Below are 17,990 nucleotides of genomic sequence, written 5' to 3'. Positions count from 1 at the left end.
GGATGGGAACAGTGATGAAAGAAACCTGCAAAGAGTTGTTTGTTTACACACCACAAGAGCGTGAAACTCCCCACTTCTCTATTTCTCCATAAGCCTCAAAGACTTTCAAAAGCCAGGTAAGTACTTGGTACTGCTTTTCCACCAGTTGGGAAAAGCTGTGAGATGACCACAATTTCTCTGAAAATCAGCAGAGGAGGTAACAGCACTGTGTATACTCTTGAGTCCTCACATCACCTCCCATCCAGAGAAGAACCAGCAAGAGCTCTCAACTAGAAGCAGGACAGAGAAGCACAAACGGCATCAGACACGCATGAACCAGCTACTAGTAAAGGGGAAAACAAAACAAGCAAAACAACCACCCCAGTGAACAGTACCAGGGCCTACAACAGTATGCAGTAGGTAAAGATATTCAAATTAAAATATGTTACCATTCCAAGCCAAATCCCTGATCAGCCAGCCAAGCCATACCTTCTTCCTCAGGACAATACTAAATAGCAAGGGAAAGCAGTGAAAACAGCTGAAAGACCACGCTAGAGTGGTGGTTCCCCCCAAAACTACTACTGTTTAAACAAAAATACAATTAAGCTAACTGCCAATAAATTAGGGTCAAAAGTTTTAGTCAAGTAACCCTAAACAAAGAACACACTGACTCAAACTAGATGTTTATCATGATCCAGAGGTGCGGGGATTTAAAACCGGATGGGGGGCGGGAAGGAGGAATTTGAATCTTGCTTTGCATTACTATTGTTAATGTTTTGCTCTTATTACAGGAGGATTTTTTGCATTTCCCACCCTCTACAAAGACTTTAAGGTCTACATAGAGTTGGAATAATTTAGATTTTTAAAAACGCTGTTTGACAGGATTGGAGAAGTATCATTACTTCGAATTTTAATAGCTGTCCTTCTGAAACCACTTACACAAAATATTGTCTAACAGAACTAAGACCACGCGTTTTCTTTACTATTTCTTACTGCAGAGACAGTGAGAGCAGGGGTGAAAAGAACCAGCTGACAGAAGGAACAAAATTCCTTGCAAACTGCCCTAAAACAAACAAACAAACAAAACCAAACACACGCCCCCCCAAAAAACCACCACACACCACACCTGCTGTGTCCTGATCCGCTTACTTTCAGACAGAGTTTATTGTTTTGGATCAAATCGAATGATCAAATAAAGAGACAATGAAGAAAGAAAAAAACACAAACAAACAAACAAAAAGAAACCCACAAACCACACACACAAAACCCCCCAAATGAAACACACACACACAAAAAATATTAACATGCGCCCAAAGAAATCAAAAGCCAATCTGTTGAGAAAACATTCCATTTTTTGCAGAAAGTAAGAACTGAAAGTTTGCTATTGCTGCTAGAAGCAATTTAAAAGATGACTTCTGGGAAGCTGACCTCCAAGGAGTGTCAGGTCACCGATTCCTGCTCTGAGTAAGACACTGAGAAGATCCGCTCTGGCTCACAGCATCCCTGGCAGCAACCCTCCCCCTGTGCTCCAGCAACTGGCATGATCCAGCCAGAACCTCCCTCACTCTTCAAGGTTGTCTTACAACCCCAAATGTGCACAGAGTTCATCAGAACCTATTCCACAATTTCTTAACTGGCTGATAACATCCCTGGGCCTCCTATCCATTTTCTTTTGTCATCTTTAAGTAGGTATGTATGGGAAAAATGTTTTCACCCATAAGCTAGTATGTTTAAGAGAACATGAGTGAACTGAACCCAGCTCTTTCACAAGCTCTATAATCACAGACTCTCTCTAATGCTTTGGACTGGGGGCAAAGAGAAAGTCAAACCTCCAACTCTTACGGATATCTGGGACTTACAAGTCACTTGAGGTACCAGTGCTGAGGAGTAACATAACAAGACTACAAATTCCTAAACAAGCAGCAATTCTGGGCCTTATACCAAAGCCTTGGTCACATGGACTTCCAGTAACAAGAGACTCAAGCTGCTGACTAACAAGGTCGCATCTCAACACACACCATTCCAACGCAGGTCTGCTTCCTTTCTGTTTCCATAGAAGTTAATGGCTACAACAAGAAAGAAGTCTCATAGCCTTTCTCAAAAGGCTACCCTGTAGTTTAATAACGGGCACAATTATTCTGTCAAGTCATTTTTCTGCTTATGAAGTTTGTGTGTACACATCAAGAATGAAATAGGAAAACAAGAATTTGCTGTTTAAAGGTTGCTCTCTATACCCAGTACATCACCATATACATGTGTCTGTGTTCTTGGGAACCTAGAAATGTTTATCTTAACAACAGGCAGTGGAATTTTGGGAAACTGAGCCAATTATCCATGGCTTAGTGCCATTAAAGTCAAAGTCACACTAGCAAAGATTTTGGAACAGTTTTCAGAAAATTCCAGGGGCATCAACACGAGCAAGGCAAGAGCAAGACTAGGATACAGTCTTTAAACAACAAAAAAAACCTCCAACAACAACAAAATCTCCTTACAAAGGAGAACTATGCAAGGGCACAAACTAAGGAGTAAAAATGCAAATCAAATGTAATATGTGCTATTTTTTTTGCTTCATTTGCAGACTAAACTATCTCAATTATGCAATGAAGTTGAAATCCAGCATTGTGGCTATCCCCAAAGGATCACAAAAATAAAAACCTGAAGTCACTCAGTACAGACAGATCAAACAGTTCCAAACAATCTGGAAACTGATTTTGGAAAATGATTGCACTAACCTTTAAACACGGTGCTTCTTTAAGTTATCCTCAGATAAATTCCTGTACGCACATATATATTCTCCAAAGCACACAACAGATAGGACTGGATGCTGAACCTCACTTACTCACTAGAGTCACAGCCCAGACAGTACGAGACCAAACTGCCTCCCACCAGCTCTATTGTAAATATCTAGTGATGAAGACCTAAAACTACTGTGAGGGGACTAGGCAAGCCGACCTGCTCACCAATCAGTCAATTCAGTTTCCCACTTATCAGCATGCCTTGTGACTTATTCATATCTTAGCACACAGCCAGAAAGCATTCTGAGGATACCAACAGCCTCAGGCAAGCAACTAAGCCAGCTTTCAGTGAGAGGAAACGGTTCTTTGTCAAACTTTATTCCTATATGTCGAGGATTTTTTTTTTCTGTGCATACTGTACAACTTAATTGGTAGACTAACATTTCTCTGAAAGCTGTCTCTGAAATTTTTCGCTACAGTATTATAGGCAACCTTGCTCAGGGAACAAGAGGAACTGGACAAATTTCAAAAAATATTACAGACACATGGTAAAGATGAAAGTACATAGAATAATATGTAGGCGTACAAGGTTGAAAAACATAGCATTTGAAGAACCTTTAAATTCAACCGAAAAAATACAGAAGAATCACTAATGTTCCCTCCCCAGTTCAAAATACAGCATCTCTCAATACAAATATATTATGATACTTAAAAATGTCTTCCTTCAGAATGTTTTTTTCACAATCTAAATTTGTCAGAGCAAAGGTCCTATCAGGCTCAGAACCACAATTAGGATTGATTTTCCTCAACTCATGTACATACTCTATCACAAGCAAAGTTATAATTCTCAATACTTAGTTCCTTTAAAATAACATTTACTCAGATTTAAGGCTGGAACATTTTCTGGACTTTCAGTATCCACAGTTACATATGAAGAAGATGATAAACGTTGACTCCATTGGAAAGTACCACTAAAGTCACTGTCTGACTGTTTCAAAGACATTCGCACTTTTTGCTTGTGCACGAATAAGCAAGATTCTGTTAAGGGACTTGTGGAAGATTCAAATTTCTAGATCAAGAAGGAAAATGGAAAGCAAAGCCTACAAGTACAATCCTGAATATAAACACAGGATTTCCTGAAAGGAACAGACCTCTCACCTACTCTGTAAACTCCCTGTGTAGATTGCTCATTTGACACACAAACTCCTACCCAAGCCAAAAGAGGTAAAAAGAAGCCAAGATTTGACAGCTGAAGCCAGTAACTCTAAAAAGTGCTTTGAGACTGCGCACCCCCAACTTCATTATTTAGCTTTAATTAATTTTACATTCTCTGTCCAGTATGTTCTAGCACCAGACCTCAAAGCTTCATCACATCTCTTTTACTGTCAAGAGAGAATATGAAACTCTCCTTGCTATTAAAGAAGGCCTGGGGAGCACTTCTTGCAACTTAGTGTGGCAGAGAAAAATGAACTTGCTTGGAAAAGGCTGCACATCACATCATTAGAAGAGAGAATTTTTACATAAATACTTTTATACTCTATATAGGCACTGACTTCCCTGAGATGAAGTCAACCTATTTAACTCCTTCTATGATTCATATGGAAAAGCTTTTGGTTTAAATTTAGTCATGCTTTAAGCACAATCAACTTGGCATATTACATTGTATCTGCCTGAGGGTTTGGGGTCCAACACAATTTTCACCAAGAAACGCTGAAATGACATTAAAAAGCATGACAAATAGCAGTAGAGATCTCCAGGCCAGGCCATCATTGCCCCATACAAGAAACAGTTTTATCTTTAACAAATTCTTGGTCATCCTTTCGGTCACAAGAACATAGCAGTTCAAACAGTTCGTGCAGCAGTTCAAGCCAAAGACAAGACTGTATCCCAAAGAGAAAACTGCAGTATCTATTATACCAGGATGCCAGGAATTAAACACGGTAGTTATTCCTTCCGCAGAGTAGTGATGTAGGCACACTAGACCACCCCTACTTCGCTTGCTGTTCTGGATCCAGAGTCGGTTTTCAGAAACATACTGTTTATTCATCTGTACCAACTGCAGGGTTCAGAGAAGACATGATTCCCGATTTCTACAAAGAACTCATTTTTCTTCTCCTCAGTTATATATTCTGCTATCGCTTTGAAATTTTTGGTTTATAATATGCCATTCTTCTTCCCCGTGCTCTTATATCTCTGCAAGGTCCCATGGTCCACAGCACTGAAGCTCAGTTTTCACACACCTGTCCCTCACCATGGAAACAGGAATAAAAACAGTGTGCACATACCTCATTTGTATTATTAAATAAAAATTCATCATCAAAATATCCTACCGATACTCATCACTAGGCTAGAATCTCTGTGGCCAAAACAGGAAGCACAGGAAATTTGCCCTGACTCAGATCTAGCAGTAATTCCCTTGTAAACTTCCATCATCATCATGACCAACAGCAACTGATACCTCAAGGCTAAATTAAGCCACCATCCTATAGTTTAAAAAGGCAGACAGCTTTTAAGCAGCACTAAGTCTAGCACAGCCCTTCTAGGGTGAATGTCTTGGCAGTGACAAGCTGCACCAGAGCCTTCTCAGAGCTCGCTCTTTTAAGAGATCCACATGTTTTCATTTTAAGTCTGCAGTTCCACCACTCATGCCCTTGCTCCAAAGCTGCTGTTCAGTCCAGATACCACAGCCACCAAAATCCACACCAGCTGCCTGCACAGCCCCTGCCCAGAGGATCTCTGTGCAATTTAAGCAAGGCATGCTGCCACTTTCTCAGCAGGACAAGCCAGTGCTGAAATGCCCTCCTCTTCCTCAGCCTCACTCCACCTAACCTGACTGCAGCAGAAACACAAAGGTTTATAAATAAGTAGGAGGAAAAAAGGTCAGCAACTTGACTTGGATCCACAACTTTCTAGGCTAAGGTCAGTTGCACAGTATGCCAGGAGGGCCAGATAGGAGCCTGGTTTTCCCAGGACATACCATGAAACTGCACAGAAACACCACAGCATACACCTATATGGTCTGCTGCAGAACCCTACTGCCACGTGAGTGCTCATACACCCACGCTGATATGGAACAGGAAGGTGTTTTACAACTCCCACTCTTTTCAGACAACTCATGCTAAATCTACAGTGAAGTACAAATAAAGCAACACAGAACAAGTTCAGCAGCAAACAACAGACCACTTAACAACTGGCACGATGTTGGGGGGGCATTTTAAAAAAAAATTATTTATTTTTCTTTACAAGTTTTCTCCTTCTAACTTCTGCATAAGTGTAATTTCATAGGTTTCCACTCTTCCTCAAGCTTTACAATGTTTTCAGACCTCAAGGGTCATTAGCTTTTCAAAGACCCCAAAAAAGAGATACCAATTCACAGTGCAATTAAGAAATCATACAAAACCCAAACATATAGCTAGCACAAAACCCAATGTTTTCTTGCTACTAGAGTGGATACATGATTTACTGGCATTGTGTTTAGCTGCAGCAGTAGTTTCCAAGATCAGACAGATGTTTTCCTCTTTCCCCTTTCACAAGTGTATTCTTATTAGATAAGAATCTTGTTTTTGCAGTCATGCATGTATCTTTAGTGGCATATTTGTGATGCATCTGTTCTTGGATTATTTTTTTTAACAATTCTGGTTAAAGTAATGTAGACGCACATTAATACACAGTGGTAGATTATATTACTACAGATTAAGATAGGAAGAGGGTTTGTACATTATAGCTACACAGTGCTGCCTGGTCATTCACAGCAGAAAGTAAAAGGCAACTAGAGAGGACACCGGCCACATCATTCTTATGTTCCCCAGGACAGCTCCCAAGCTCAGTGGCAGAGACATGCATACCATCAGTCTTTAAAACCAAATATTTAATGCTTAGCTACCAGAGTACAGTTTGCATTCACCATGAGTTCCCCTCACTGCAAGACAAAGGGCACCACCATAGCCACCAGGTTTTAACTACTATGGGTCAGTGTTTTTCAGACAAATTGCAAACAGTTGTAAAAATAAAACTGAACTTCAGCTTACCAAGTTTGCAACTTACCCAGAACACATCACACGTTCTACATGACACACATAACAGTGGGCAGAAAATACCTGACCTGACAAAGCTGAAGTGCCATACGCAAAATTTTCCTATAGCTAAACATCGTACATAGGCAAAGTTGCACCACCAGATTAAGCCAAACAAAATCTGCAAGACTGCACATGTTCCACAAAAGTCAGCCACCGTACAATGGTCTCAGCAGGACCAACGTCTACCAGTCAAAATGAGGAAAGATGAGATTCAGCATGACCTGATTCTGACTGGCTGGACGGAAGAAAAATATATACTTTACAAAAGATAATCTCAATTTAGAGAAGGGGGGGGGGGAAGAAAAAAATCTCTAATAGGTAGACAACACTACCCCAACATCAAGAGATAGTATGACAGAACATACAAAACCTAACACTAAATAGTAAGAAGAGAGAGGTCTAATCTTTCATTTCAGCATGCCTGCAAACCTTCGATTGCATGGAATGTTATTTTATGAAATGCTGGAGCAAATCACACAGTCTACACCTTACTTTATCTTTAGTGTCCCCACAGCAATGAAATACACATCACCGAAGTGTTTCTGTTATGTGGCAGTGTTCCCAGGTATGTCATTTAGAGAAGTCTCAAACAGTTTTGAATTCCATTTTAAATTTCCTACCTGCAGATTTTATTTGCAAAGATAAACATGGAAGTGAAGAAAACCACATTCACTCAGCCAGGCACATAGAGACAAACACTAACGTGACCTTTGACTTCAGCACTAAAACAAAACACAGGTTAAAAATAAAAAAAGTGTTGGAAGGAAGGAGCAGAGAAAGCATAAGAATGTATTTAGGAGAGTCTCACTGGTTATTTTGCCACCATGAAAAAACAGCAGCTTTCTTGACCCAAGTTCATAATGTAGCACATAATCACTTAAAATGGCAGCCCCTCTTGTGGTTTGTTTCTACCTCAGCTGTCTTTTTGTACAACCGTTCTGTGAATAAAACAAATCAAATTGAAGCTCTTAAATTTTTTAAATATCGAAAACTAAATATTAACAAGCTAGCTGTAGCCAAGTACAATGGTCAAATTAAAGATTCCACAATTTATAACAATTTCTTTTTTCAGTGGCATTTTTACCTGCATCACCCTTCCCTGGTTACCGTGCAATCGGGGAAAAAAAGTCTTGTATATAAGCAAGTGTACAAATTAATATAACTCTCACTTCATCCAAACTGCCTCAGGTCAGAGCCATTCTGCATAGTGAAGAGCAGCACTTCTCAGATTCACTCTAATTAAAAGGTGCCCATTTGTTGAGATCCAGGCAGCCTTTGAACATCACCACAGTGAAAAAGGAAGTTCCTCCATGCAGTTCCATCAATTTTGCCTCAATAACACAAAGATTATTCCTAGCTGAACACAAGCTAACAATCCTGAGAAATGTGCCTTTTTTTTTGCAAGTTACCAGGAAGTAACAACATAGTCAGAAATAGGCAAAACAGTTGGCAATGAAAGGTATTCTTTTTCCTCCTCCTTTCCCATTCCAAACCATTGGCATCTCCCTTTTACAGCTCTCCACCAGGATCCTGTCCCTCCGTGACTCTAACAGTCTAACCAGACTGCTAAAAATAGCTTCTCAACTAAAAGACATGTACATTATCAGTGGAAAACATTTCTGCAGACCTAGTAACAGAATATGTATTCCCCCCCCCCCCACCAGGTGACAGACACTTTACAAGCAATTTCAAAAAACTGGATTGAAAAATGTAATTTTTTGTACTATAAGCAACACCAACTGTAAAATCTGACTATGCTAGAAAGACAGTGGTAATCTGAAGTACGCTTAGTTTGCATTTCAGCAGTCTTCCACGGTTGTTTCTGTGGAAGTCTTTATAAGCAACGTGTAACAATGTACATGACATTTTGTAGGCAAATGCAATGCTCTCAACACTCAAAGTTACAGTAATTAAACAGACAGAGGAATTAAAAGACTTGCCCAGGTCACTTTTGTGTGGATACCGTTGCTTCATTGCATGCTACCACCACTACAGGAAAAATGCACGAGATACTCCATTATCCAAGGTTCAGAGCTACACAACTAAAGGCCAGTTAGAGTCTCAAAAAGGTGTGCAGGGCAGGTTTCCATCAAACCTTGATAAGGCAGAGCAATTTTGACAGCACTTCATTAAATGAAAGAGTGTTTTAACACCAAAAATACTCAGTTGGTTGTTCTCCTTTCTGTCTCTAGAACTGAGTTCTCCAGTTTAACAGTAAGAATTTAATGAATAAGGGATTGGTCTGGTGTTCAAAAGAGCCGTACGTAAAAACATTTGGTTTGCATTTTGGAAGGTAGCTGTAACAAAACCTACTTCTAATAAAAATAAATCATAGAAGTTGAGACTGTTCTTCAGAGATGTTCACTCAAAAACTTAGGATGTTGATTTCTTGTCAGTAGCAAAGCAATGCAATATTGTTCAATACAGACAAAATATAAATATTTTCCTCTTCCTCCCTTCAAAGTTAGTCTTACAATGATCGGTTCTAACTACCTTTAAGCTATGATAAATGCAAATGTAACAAAAGTAGGACAAGATGCTTCTTGTCAATATAGCATTCTGCATCGTATAACTATGCTGAAGTGCCATCCAAAATTTTCAAGACATCTTTAAAACATCATCTCGACTCATAGCATCTGTATTTGAGATGTTTTAACTCAAAAGGAACTTGCCACGTCTCAGAAAGACACAAAAAGTTAGCAAGACTTTGAAATCTCATATACAAAACGATCCTCCCTGCATAGACCACCAACTTGTGCAACTTCCACTGCCACACTGCTATCAGAGGACAGTACTGTGCCTTACTCAAAATGGATGGAACAGAGTTCTTGTGTCATTACAGCAAAAACTCTGCAACCTATCACAGAGTCTTCATCTGACTCTTATTGCCAACCTTATTCTATATGGTTCACAGAAATTAGCATTGTTCACAGAGAATTCAAGTAGTGAAACATTCACCATTAACTTGTAAAGTTTTTAAACATGAAGGTATCCTATCTACTCCATCTCTGCTTCTGTAAGGATGCTGAGGTATTTTAATTCTTCACACAGAAGACAACAGTAGCTTTCATAATGATACCTCCCAAACTGAATCTCTGGTTATGAAGTTATAGATCCATAAGTACAGTTGCATGATAAAAACTGTGAGTGCATTAAGGGCTGTAATTTTAAGTCTGGGAGTGATATCAACACCACCTACTCCAGGCTTAGAACACATGCTTCAGAAGCATTTTTTCTTGTACTGTGAAAATCCTCAGATACTTCCAGGCCAACAGTAAGATTTTACCCCAAATAAATTCCTATGCAGAGTTGAAGTGATATTTTAAAGCATCAATTTTTTTAAAGTAAAGATTTAGAGTGTGGGTGGGTTTTTCCTCAGCTTAAGGTAGATTTTAGCAATGCAGAACTTTCCATGGCTACTGTAAACATACAGCAAATCCATTTGTCCATTTGTTTTTCCCATGACACTTTCCTCAGAGGGCAAGTCACATCAGTTACACTGTGACCTTCCTACTGATGTTATGTTAATGATCACGCCAGAAACAAGAAGTTTTCTGAACCAATTTAAAAATTACTGCACTGTTGATGTAAGAGACATAATTTGAATTTACAGTATTGGGAAACATGCAAGTAAACTAGTTCTTAGGTACAACTTAAGAAAAAAAGAAAAAGGAAACAGAGTACAAATCCCAGTGAACTTGCATCTTTCTTTAAAAGACAGAGAAAAGCAAATAATTTGCCCGCTTTAAAGACTTTGCTATTTCAAGATAAACACTTAAATTTAAGTTTGTTTTATTTTCTTCTGTTTTACATTGGAAGGAGGGCACTGAGAGAGCGATTCATCTGAATTAACTTGCCTGCTTTCCTCTCAACTTTGAGACAAGCATTTTCCTTACCACATCAGTCGTCTCTCTCACCACTTCAAGACCTTCACTTTTGGGAAGAAAAGTAAAACCCACGTTCAAAAGTCACCAACACTTCTCAGCAAGCAGAAGGATATCCTGACCAGAGCCACTACCTCTTTCACTCTCCCAGCCAGAGTTACCAGGAACAGTTCCAAAACAGACAAGCTTACTGAAGACTCCACTGGAAACCGGCTAAACCAGAACAAGTGCCAGTATCGGAAGGTTGATCTTCCTTCACTCTCCCTGGTACAGTTAGGTGTAGCTGTACAGTAACAACTGCCAGTGTACTGTGCATCCTGGCAATACAGAGCGGGAAGCAAGTAGTCTGGCCAGCAACAAATAAAAATAAGCCCAAGGTCTCTTATATCAATATATGCCTAAATTAGAGTTTCCACATGATATCCGAGCTATCTATATTAAGCCTCTCGGGCCAGTCTTCCACTAAATTAAGCTCTTGAGTGGCTTAAAGTTCACATGATTTTTAGAGCCTAACTAGGCAGCTATTCCTTCTGCATCTCCTGTACTGAAAGCTTCTTTGCCAGCTACATTTTTAACTTCAGTTGCAGCTCTCTAATGAAATCTTATACGTGTGAAGTTAAATGACATCAGGAAGCACATTCCATCTCTTTTAGAGCAAAAGGATTTCAGAATGAGGTGGGATCAAAGGGAACAGTACCACAGTCGATGAGGCAATAGTTTCAGTACTTAAAAATCTAACAACCTGGAAACCACAAGGTGAAATAAGTTCCTATCACTTCTAATCCTCAGGCTTTTCCAGGAATTCCTGTACAGCTTTGCAATGACTAGTGATGATATGAAGGCAAGGTGTACTGCTCTAAAAAGGCCATATATTTCCTACTTGAAACTAGTTGTCCCAGAATAATTCCAGCTAAAATCCTAATTAGGAAGGCTGGTAAATGTACTATAAATTAGTCCAAATACTTTCAATTCTACTGAAAGACTTAATCTTAAATTATTCTGGTTTGTTGCTAGTCTGCAAAGACTGCAAGTTTTAGTACAGACCTATCCTTTGCTTTTACCCAAGCTCCCTTCACACCAGACTGCTCTCTGAACAAGATGCCCTGACTACAGGGCAGTTTCTAACAGCACCTTTCACATATTTCCTCTGCCTCAAACTTTTCTTACAGTCTGTGTTCATGCCGTGTTTTGGGACCAGGTTCACCAGAAAACTGATTTCCATACAGTCCATGCCACAGAAGTAACTACATTAAACAACAACACCTGGGATACACAACAGGGAGAGGGGGATAAGAAGAAGAAATAAAAGTCTGTTGAAAACATTTCTGATTTTAACATATTCCTTCAAAAATACTTTCTCCACAATAACTGAAAATTGCCCAATACCTGTGCAAGGCAGGTATTCCTCTGTATTTTAAAGATAATTTTAAAAAGCAGTGATAAATTTCGAGCCACTCTGTGATGAATATAAGTGCCTCACTGGAAGAAGACTTAACAAAAAGAAATGAGAAGTGTGGGTAAATAAATAGGGAAAATACAAACCCCTTGTTTTCACTTTACCTTTATGTTCTTTATCAGGCAGTGAAACAGTGATTTAGAAGACGAAAAAGTGAGCCATGTGAAAATGAACAAGAAAAATCCTTCAGAAGTATTTCACTCAAGAACACTTCAGATTTTTTTCGTCTAATCCATATGGACAAGGGCTTCTACTAGAACTTAAGTGCCCTTCGGTTGCAATGTAATCCTACCTCAACTAGTAGGAACAGAGGAGGAGAGTAAAAGGAGCTAACAAGAAGGGTATTCTTTCTGCCTGATATGAACTCCATCTCTGTCCAGCTACAATTACACTCCCATAATTTGCAAAGTCATGTTACAGATGCTAACAACTTCACAAAAACATCCAATTGCCATCCATTTGCTTTCCTCCTCCAATAGTCTAAAAACAGCTGTAGCACTAAGATTTTTGAGAGTGTTAAGGATTTTAGGTATTGCAGGTAGTGCCAGTCCAAAGCATTTTTATAAAGTTATAAAATGTAAAGCTTTTGATTAAGAAATGTCAGCTTCCTTCAAGTCTATCAAAGAGTAAAAACCAGCTAGTATGGCTGTTGTTCCAAAGCTAAAAAACTCCCAACCATGGAAAGGCCATTTAAACTATTTTAGCTCTGAGATGAAACAGGTGTTGTAACAAAGAGCATGTGAAAAATAAAGCTAAACTTGATTTCTTGTTTTAACTTCATTAGAAGCAGTTGAAATTTTTTTACAAATTCACTAAATGCACACATTCTTTTAGCAGTATTCAGACACAGCCAAGTTATAGAATAGTAAAACAAATTAGTAAGTTAAAGAGTTGTTCCTCATTTGATTAACTGGTAGGCAAACAAATTCACAGTAACAATGCCAAGGGAGATCTAAATAGTTTTCCCACCTTCCAGCCACCAGAACACAAGCAATCTAGTATTTCAGAGCCAGCAAGATTTTTAAAAATTATTCTTAAAAAAGTTATACAGCGAAAATAGTTCATATCATCAAAATTCATGCATTAATGTTTACCCATTTTCTTTCTTATTTTAAATTTCTGGTTTCAAATTTAAATACAGTAAGAAAAGCAAACTCAAATCATATCCAGAAAATTAGCTTAATACAACGATGACATCCCCAGCAACAACTTATCTCGTGTTTCAAAGGAAACACTTGTGTCTAAGGTCCTTATATTGTAGAAATTTCCATTTTAACAACAAAATGAGGCCCAGGATACCAGCTAGACAGGCATCACTAACAATATATTTCAGTAAGTAGGCTTCAAGTTAACAAAGTATCTATCAGCATATATAAAGATTAATACACACAACAAATAAATATTAACGTTTCCTGCCTCTGATACTCCAGAATTGCCAACAGAAATCAGTGACAAATGAATTGTCCTATGAATGTAAGACAACATGAGTATCCCAAATAACTGACATTTCCTTGCAGCCAAAAGCCTGCAAGACTGTGCAAGTATTTCAGCTTGTACTGATATGCCTGCCCCATCACAAGACTTGTTTAATAACAATATCACAACTTAAAATACCTGATGCTCGAAGCAGTTTAATCTGTAACCTTAAAAATATCAGCTGACTCAGATTCCTTATGTTTTATTCTAAGAAAACAAACACACACACAGCTTGTGGTTGCAGCATTTTAAATAACATCGCAGTTTACTAGGACTAACTTCAGATCTTAACGTAGTGAAGGAGGGAGAGAGCTGTCACAATAAACAGTGATCCTTGACCCATTCAAGCACAGTGCACTGTCGATGTCCTACTTTCGCACAAGGCAAAGCGTAAGTCTTTCCCCCTGCCCCACTGGAACAAAACCTGTATCTGACAACACAACAGAAGCTCAGCATTATTTGAGAAAGCCCAGGCAGCGTTATGCAGCGCAACAGTTGAAAAACAGCATTCAACTAAACTGCAGAGTAAGGGAATCCGAAAAGTACTAAAGCAGCATTTACCATGTTCGCCTCCTTTGTCTGCATTAATTTAAAACGTAGCCAGCAATGCCTCTGCACAAGCACTATATACATACTACATTCAAAGTTAAGCTCTAAGAGAGAGAAACAGTATTGGGAGATTACAGCTCCACAGCAGCCATTGCTGTACCTGGTTTTCAACTCTCTTTGCTCCCGATCATCTGCAAAGCATTCTTCCTTTCCTGGGCCTCCTTTTCCCCTCCAGAATTTCACCATTTGGCTAGCAGGCTCGCTTTAAGTGTCACTTCTATTTGTGTTTCTCCCACATGAACAGTTCTTGATGCTGTAAGGTCATTTGAATGCAATTGGAGCTTTGGCTCACACACAAGTTTCCTCGCCCTCTTTTGGCAGAGCAGTTACACAAACTACCAAACTGAGTCAAACAGAAAGAGTTAGACCACTCCTCTCCAGTCTGCTGCATTAAAACTTTCCAGTGCATTTTACAATATCTACATTCTTAACCAACTCCAAAATTTTTAGTTTGAGCACAGAGCAGTATAGACAAGTATATGCAATCATCCTCTGGACAGAAGAGATGTTTAAGAGGAGAAGATTTGTTAACATCTCATAGAAAGCATAAACAGGGAAATGTATACCATCATGAAAACACTACTAAAATGTTTCCAGAGTCTTCACAAAAGTAGTAAGATTTTTCTACAGATCATAATCAAGCAGTATTTTAAATTGCATACATTTCAAAAGACTACGGCTTTGTGCTGCAAATCTTGAAACACTGATGAGAAAACAAAGCTATGAGCTCATCTGGCAATCATGCAAGTGCTCCCACAAATTAAACCCCATTTTGCTGAAATTATCTTCCAAAGAAAAGCCAGTCACAAACATTGCCCTCCTCAAAATGGCATTTTTATACAGTGCATGAGCTGTCACCTCAGCAAAGTCTGAGTTCTAAGAACTTGCAAATAATTTATCATTCCTCATGAAAACTATTGTGCAATTTTCCTTCTTAATTTCTCCTCCAAGACAGATCGCAACAGCTCTTCTCAGACAGCCTCCTGTCCCCTTACATGTAGAATGAGTTTGTAGTTGCAGCCACCTGTTCTCCCAGTAGCAATTCCCTTAGTGGACTGATCCAACTCTCAGTGTCAAAACAAAGGATGTGTAAACATTGTCTTCCAAGGGTAAGTTTGCACCAATGACAAGCTTTTGAACCTTTGTAGATATGAAATGTGATTCCCTCCCTGCAAAACCTCTCCAAAAACAGATGCTCCTTCAGACAAAATAAAGGATAATGCAATTTTAAGCATTTCTCATCTGATCTTGCATATTATAAGTTACTTTCCCACTCAAGTTTAACTGTCTAGATTTTTTTTTAGGCCGTATTTATTCAAAACTGTGATTATTCAAAAGGCTCACACCTACATTGATGGCTATTTACAGTGCTGCCTATTGTATCGAGCTTTTCGATGCTGACAACCCAACTCTGATCAAAAGAAGAATCCTTGGACTGTTTTCTTCCTACATGAGTCCTTTACACTTGTGCATGTTTCCAGATTGATTTGCATTCAATCATCTTGTTATTCTTCAGTTCAAGACTGAGCGTAACTGTATGCCTGGATAACATCCAGCCTTTAAGATACATAAACAGTCATGTACTTTATCAGTGGAGCTGCAGATACTCCCATTGCCTTTTCACACCACTGTTTTCCTGCTTCACAACAGTCCTGACTCATGGAGTTTTAACATATTAAAGTGCAAGAACTGTTATGAGTATCAGGCTGTGATTACGGAAGACTGAAATTCACCATATGGTGAATGGTGGATTTGATGAGGTGATTTACATTCGCAAATGCAATTATATTCCCATGTGCACTTCTATGCTTTGTCTTAAGCTTGAACACAAACACCTGCAATAGAAGAAATTAAATTTGAGCCTGACAGTGAAGTAGCAAGATTTAATGTAATAACAAATGAAAATATTTCACATAGTACTTTTCACTGAGAAAAGTACTGCACCTGTCCTATTTCAAAGAATGCATCTTCCCATCCCCATGTTATTTATACCAATTAGTTCCACTGTTAAGGAGATACACTTTTTCCAATACCTTGGAATTTCAAAAGGCAGAGATGCAGAGAAATAATTTTTAGAAGAAGAGTTTCCCTTTCTTCCCCAAACAGTGCAAAAAAGAAAAAGAAAAAGGAAAGAAATACAGCTGTAGGCCCTTAGCAATCAGTATCTGTTAAAAAACAATCCAGGAGCAACATTCACAGCAATATGCAAATACAGCACTTCAGTGGTGAGGCAAAGGAATAAAATACTCTTTTAAAGGCTGAAATTTCAGAGAAAAATGTTTCTTTTCACTAACATGCAGAACTAAGCAAGCTTTCCTGTTCATACTCTTTGTGTACAAGTTGGGATTTCCACAGGTATTTCCCTGAAATCACTGCACATAAAGTATCTTGTGAAAATCCATTTTTTGTTTTCATTAATTTTTCAATTATAAAATTTACTTTTTCTGAGAACTGAGATTTTTTCAACCAACATTTTTCTTTTAGATTTCTCAATGAGTCCATGTAATTGCTATCTTCCATCCATCTTGCATATGCATCTTTAGCAGCAAGAAGGTTTGCTTATACTGTAATCAAGAATGAATTGACAGTAAGGTTATTTATCCTTTGCCAGACTCAGTCACTGTTAAATATTCACTGACATAAATGAGGATTTAACTCTACAGCTGACTGGCTAGTAAACCTTGTATAGATTTGCTTGAGTTTATTATTTGGTAAAGTTTATTCTGAAACACAAGTCATTGCTTTGCATGCAACTGTGGATGTGAATTGCCAGATCAGTACACCTCCGATCTTCAAGGTATTCTACTCCATTCCAGTTTAAGTAATTGATTTGTTGTTAAATAAAGGATTCATCAAGTATTCATCTGACTTTCACAGGCAAAAAGTAGTTTCTGTCAAGACATTCTGTTGAGCAGTATCTGGGTAAGCTGTTACTAAATGATCACCCCCTCCCCTTTTTTTTATTTACGAAAACAAAAGACAATTACAAATCCCAAAGCACATTTTACTTAAAATACTTGCAGTACATGCAGTGAGATTAAATTCTCACGGAAGTGCTATCAGCTCTCCTTCTGAAGGATCGGAAGACAAAAAGATACCAATGAACGGGAGAACAGTAAACAACACCTGAGCATTACTCCAGATTTTCCAAAATATAAACATAGGACTTTTATAAGCAACAAGCAAACTGTTATTTGGTGCTGTTTAAACACAGATTTTTTTTTTTTTTTATGAAGAGTCACCTTTCTGATACAATAAGATCTCCAAAGCCTCTAGGCACTGACTAGATATCTCCTGCCCACCCATAAAACATTATGCCACCCCAGTAAAAACAATCCAGTATTGCATGACCTACATCATCCACCTACTCAAGCTGCATATCCTCAAGACTGTCTGCTTCATGGTAGCACTGCAGCAGTATTTGAATTTGCTCATTTCTACAGTCTGGTGCATCTATTCTTTGTTAGTCCATTTGCAGTGGGGAAAAACCCCAATCAACAACAACAACAAAAAACCACAAACAAAAACCCGACAAACAAACAAAAAAACCACACACACACCAAAAAAAAAAAAACAACACACACCACACCAAAATCCAAACACCACACACACAAAAAAACACCCACCCTCAGAATAAGCCTACATGCAAAGCACAAAATTTCTTGATTTCCTTGACCTGCAAGGTATTTCAACTCAGCATTTCTAAAACATTTTATTTGAAAAGTTTGTAATATGACTTTCACTACCATCTTAGCTTGAGGTCAGAAAGGAAAAG

At 38.5% G+C, this 17,990-nt stretch overlaps 1 protein-coding gene across 2 annotated transcripts in view; it reads right to left on the bottom strand.

The window, feature by feature from the left end:
- Positions 1-14,460, bottom strand: part of TRAK1 (trafficking kinesin protein 1) — a 111,550-nt gene extending 97,090 nt beyond the window's left edge. For both annotated transcript variants that reach the window (XM_065627130.1, XM_065627131.1), the window contains exon 1: positions 14,316-14,460. In XM_065627130.1, coding sequence (XP_065483202.1) covers positions 14,316-14,401 — 86 coding nt within the window. In that variant the 5' untranslated portion in view covers positions 14,402-14,460. The remainder of the gene's footprint in view (positions 1-14,315) is intronic.
- Between the last annotated feature and the right edge of the window lie 3,530 nt (positions 14,461-17,990).

This window comes from Caloenas nicobarica, chromosome 2, assembly GCF_036013445.1.
Source record: "Caloenas nicobarica isolate bCalNic1 chromosome 2, bCalNic1.hap1, whole genome shotgun sequence".
In the NCBI taxonomy this organism is placed as follows: Eukaryota; Metazoa; Chordata; class Aves; order Columbiformes; family Columbidae; genus Caloenas; species Caloenas nicobarica.
The sequence above is the reverse complement of the archived record's forward strand: the minus strand, read 5'-3'. Positions and strand labels throughout refer to the sequence as shown.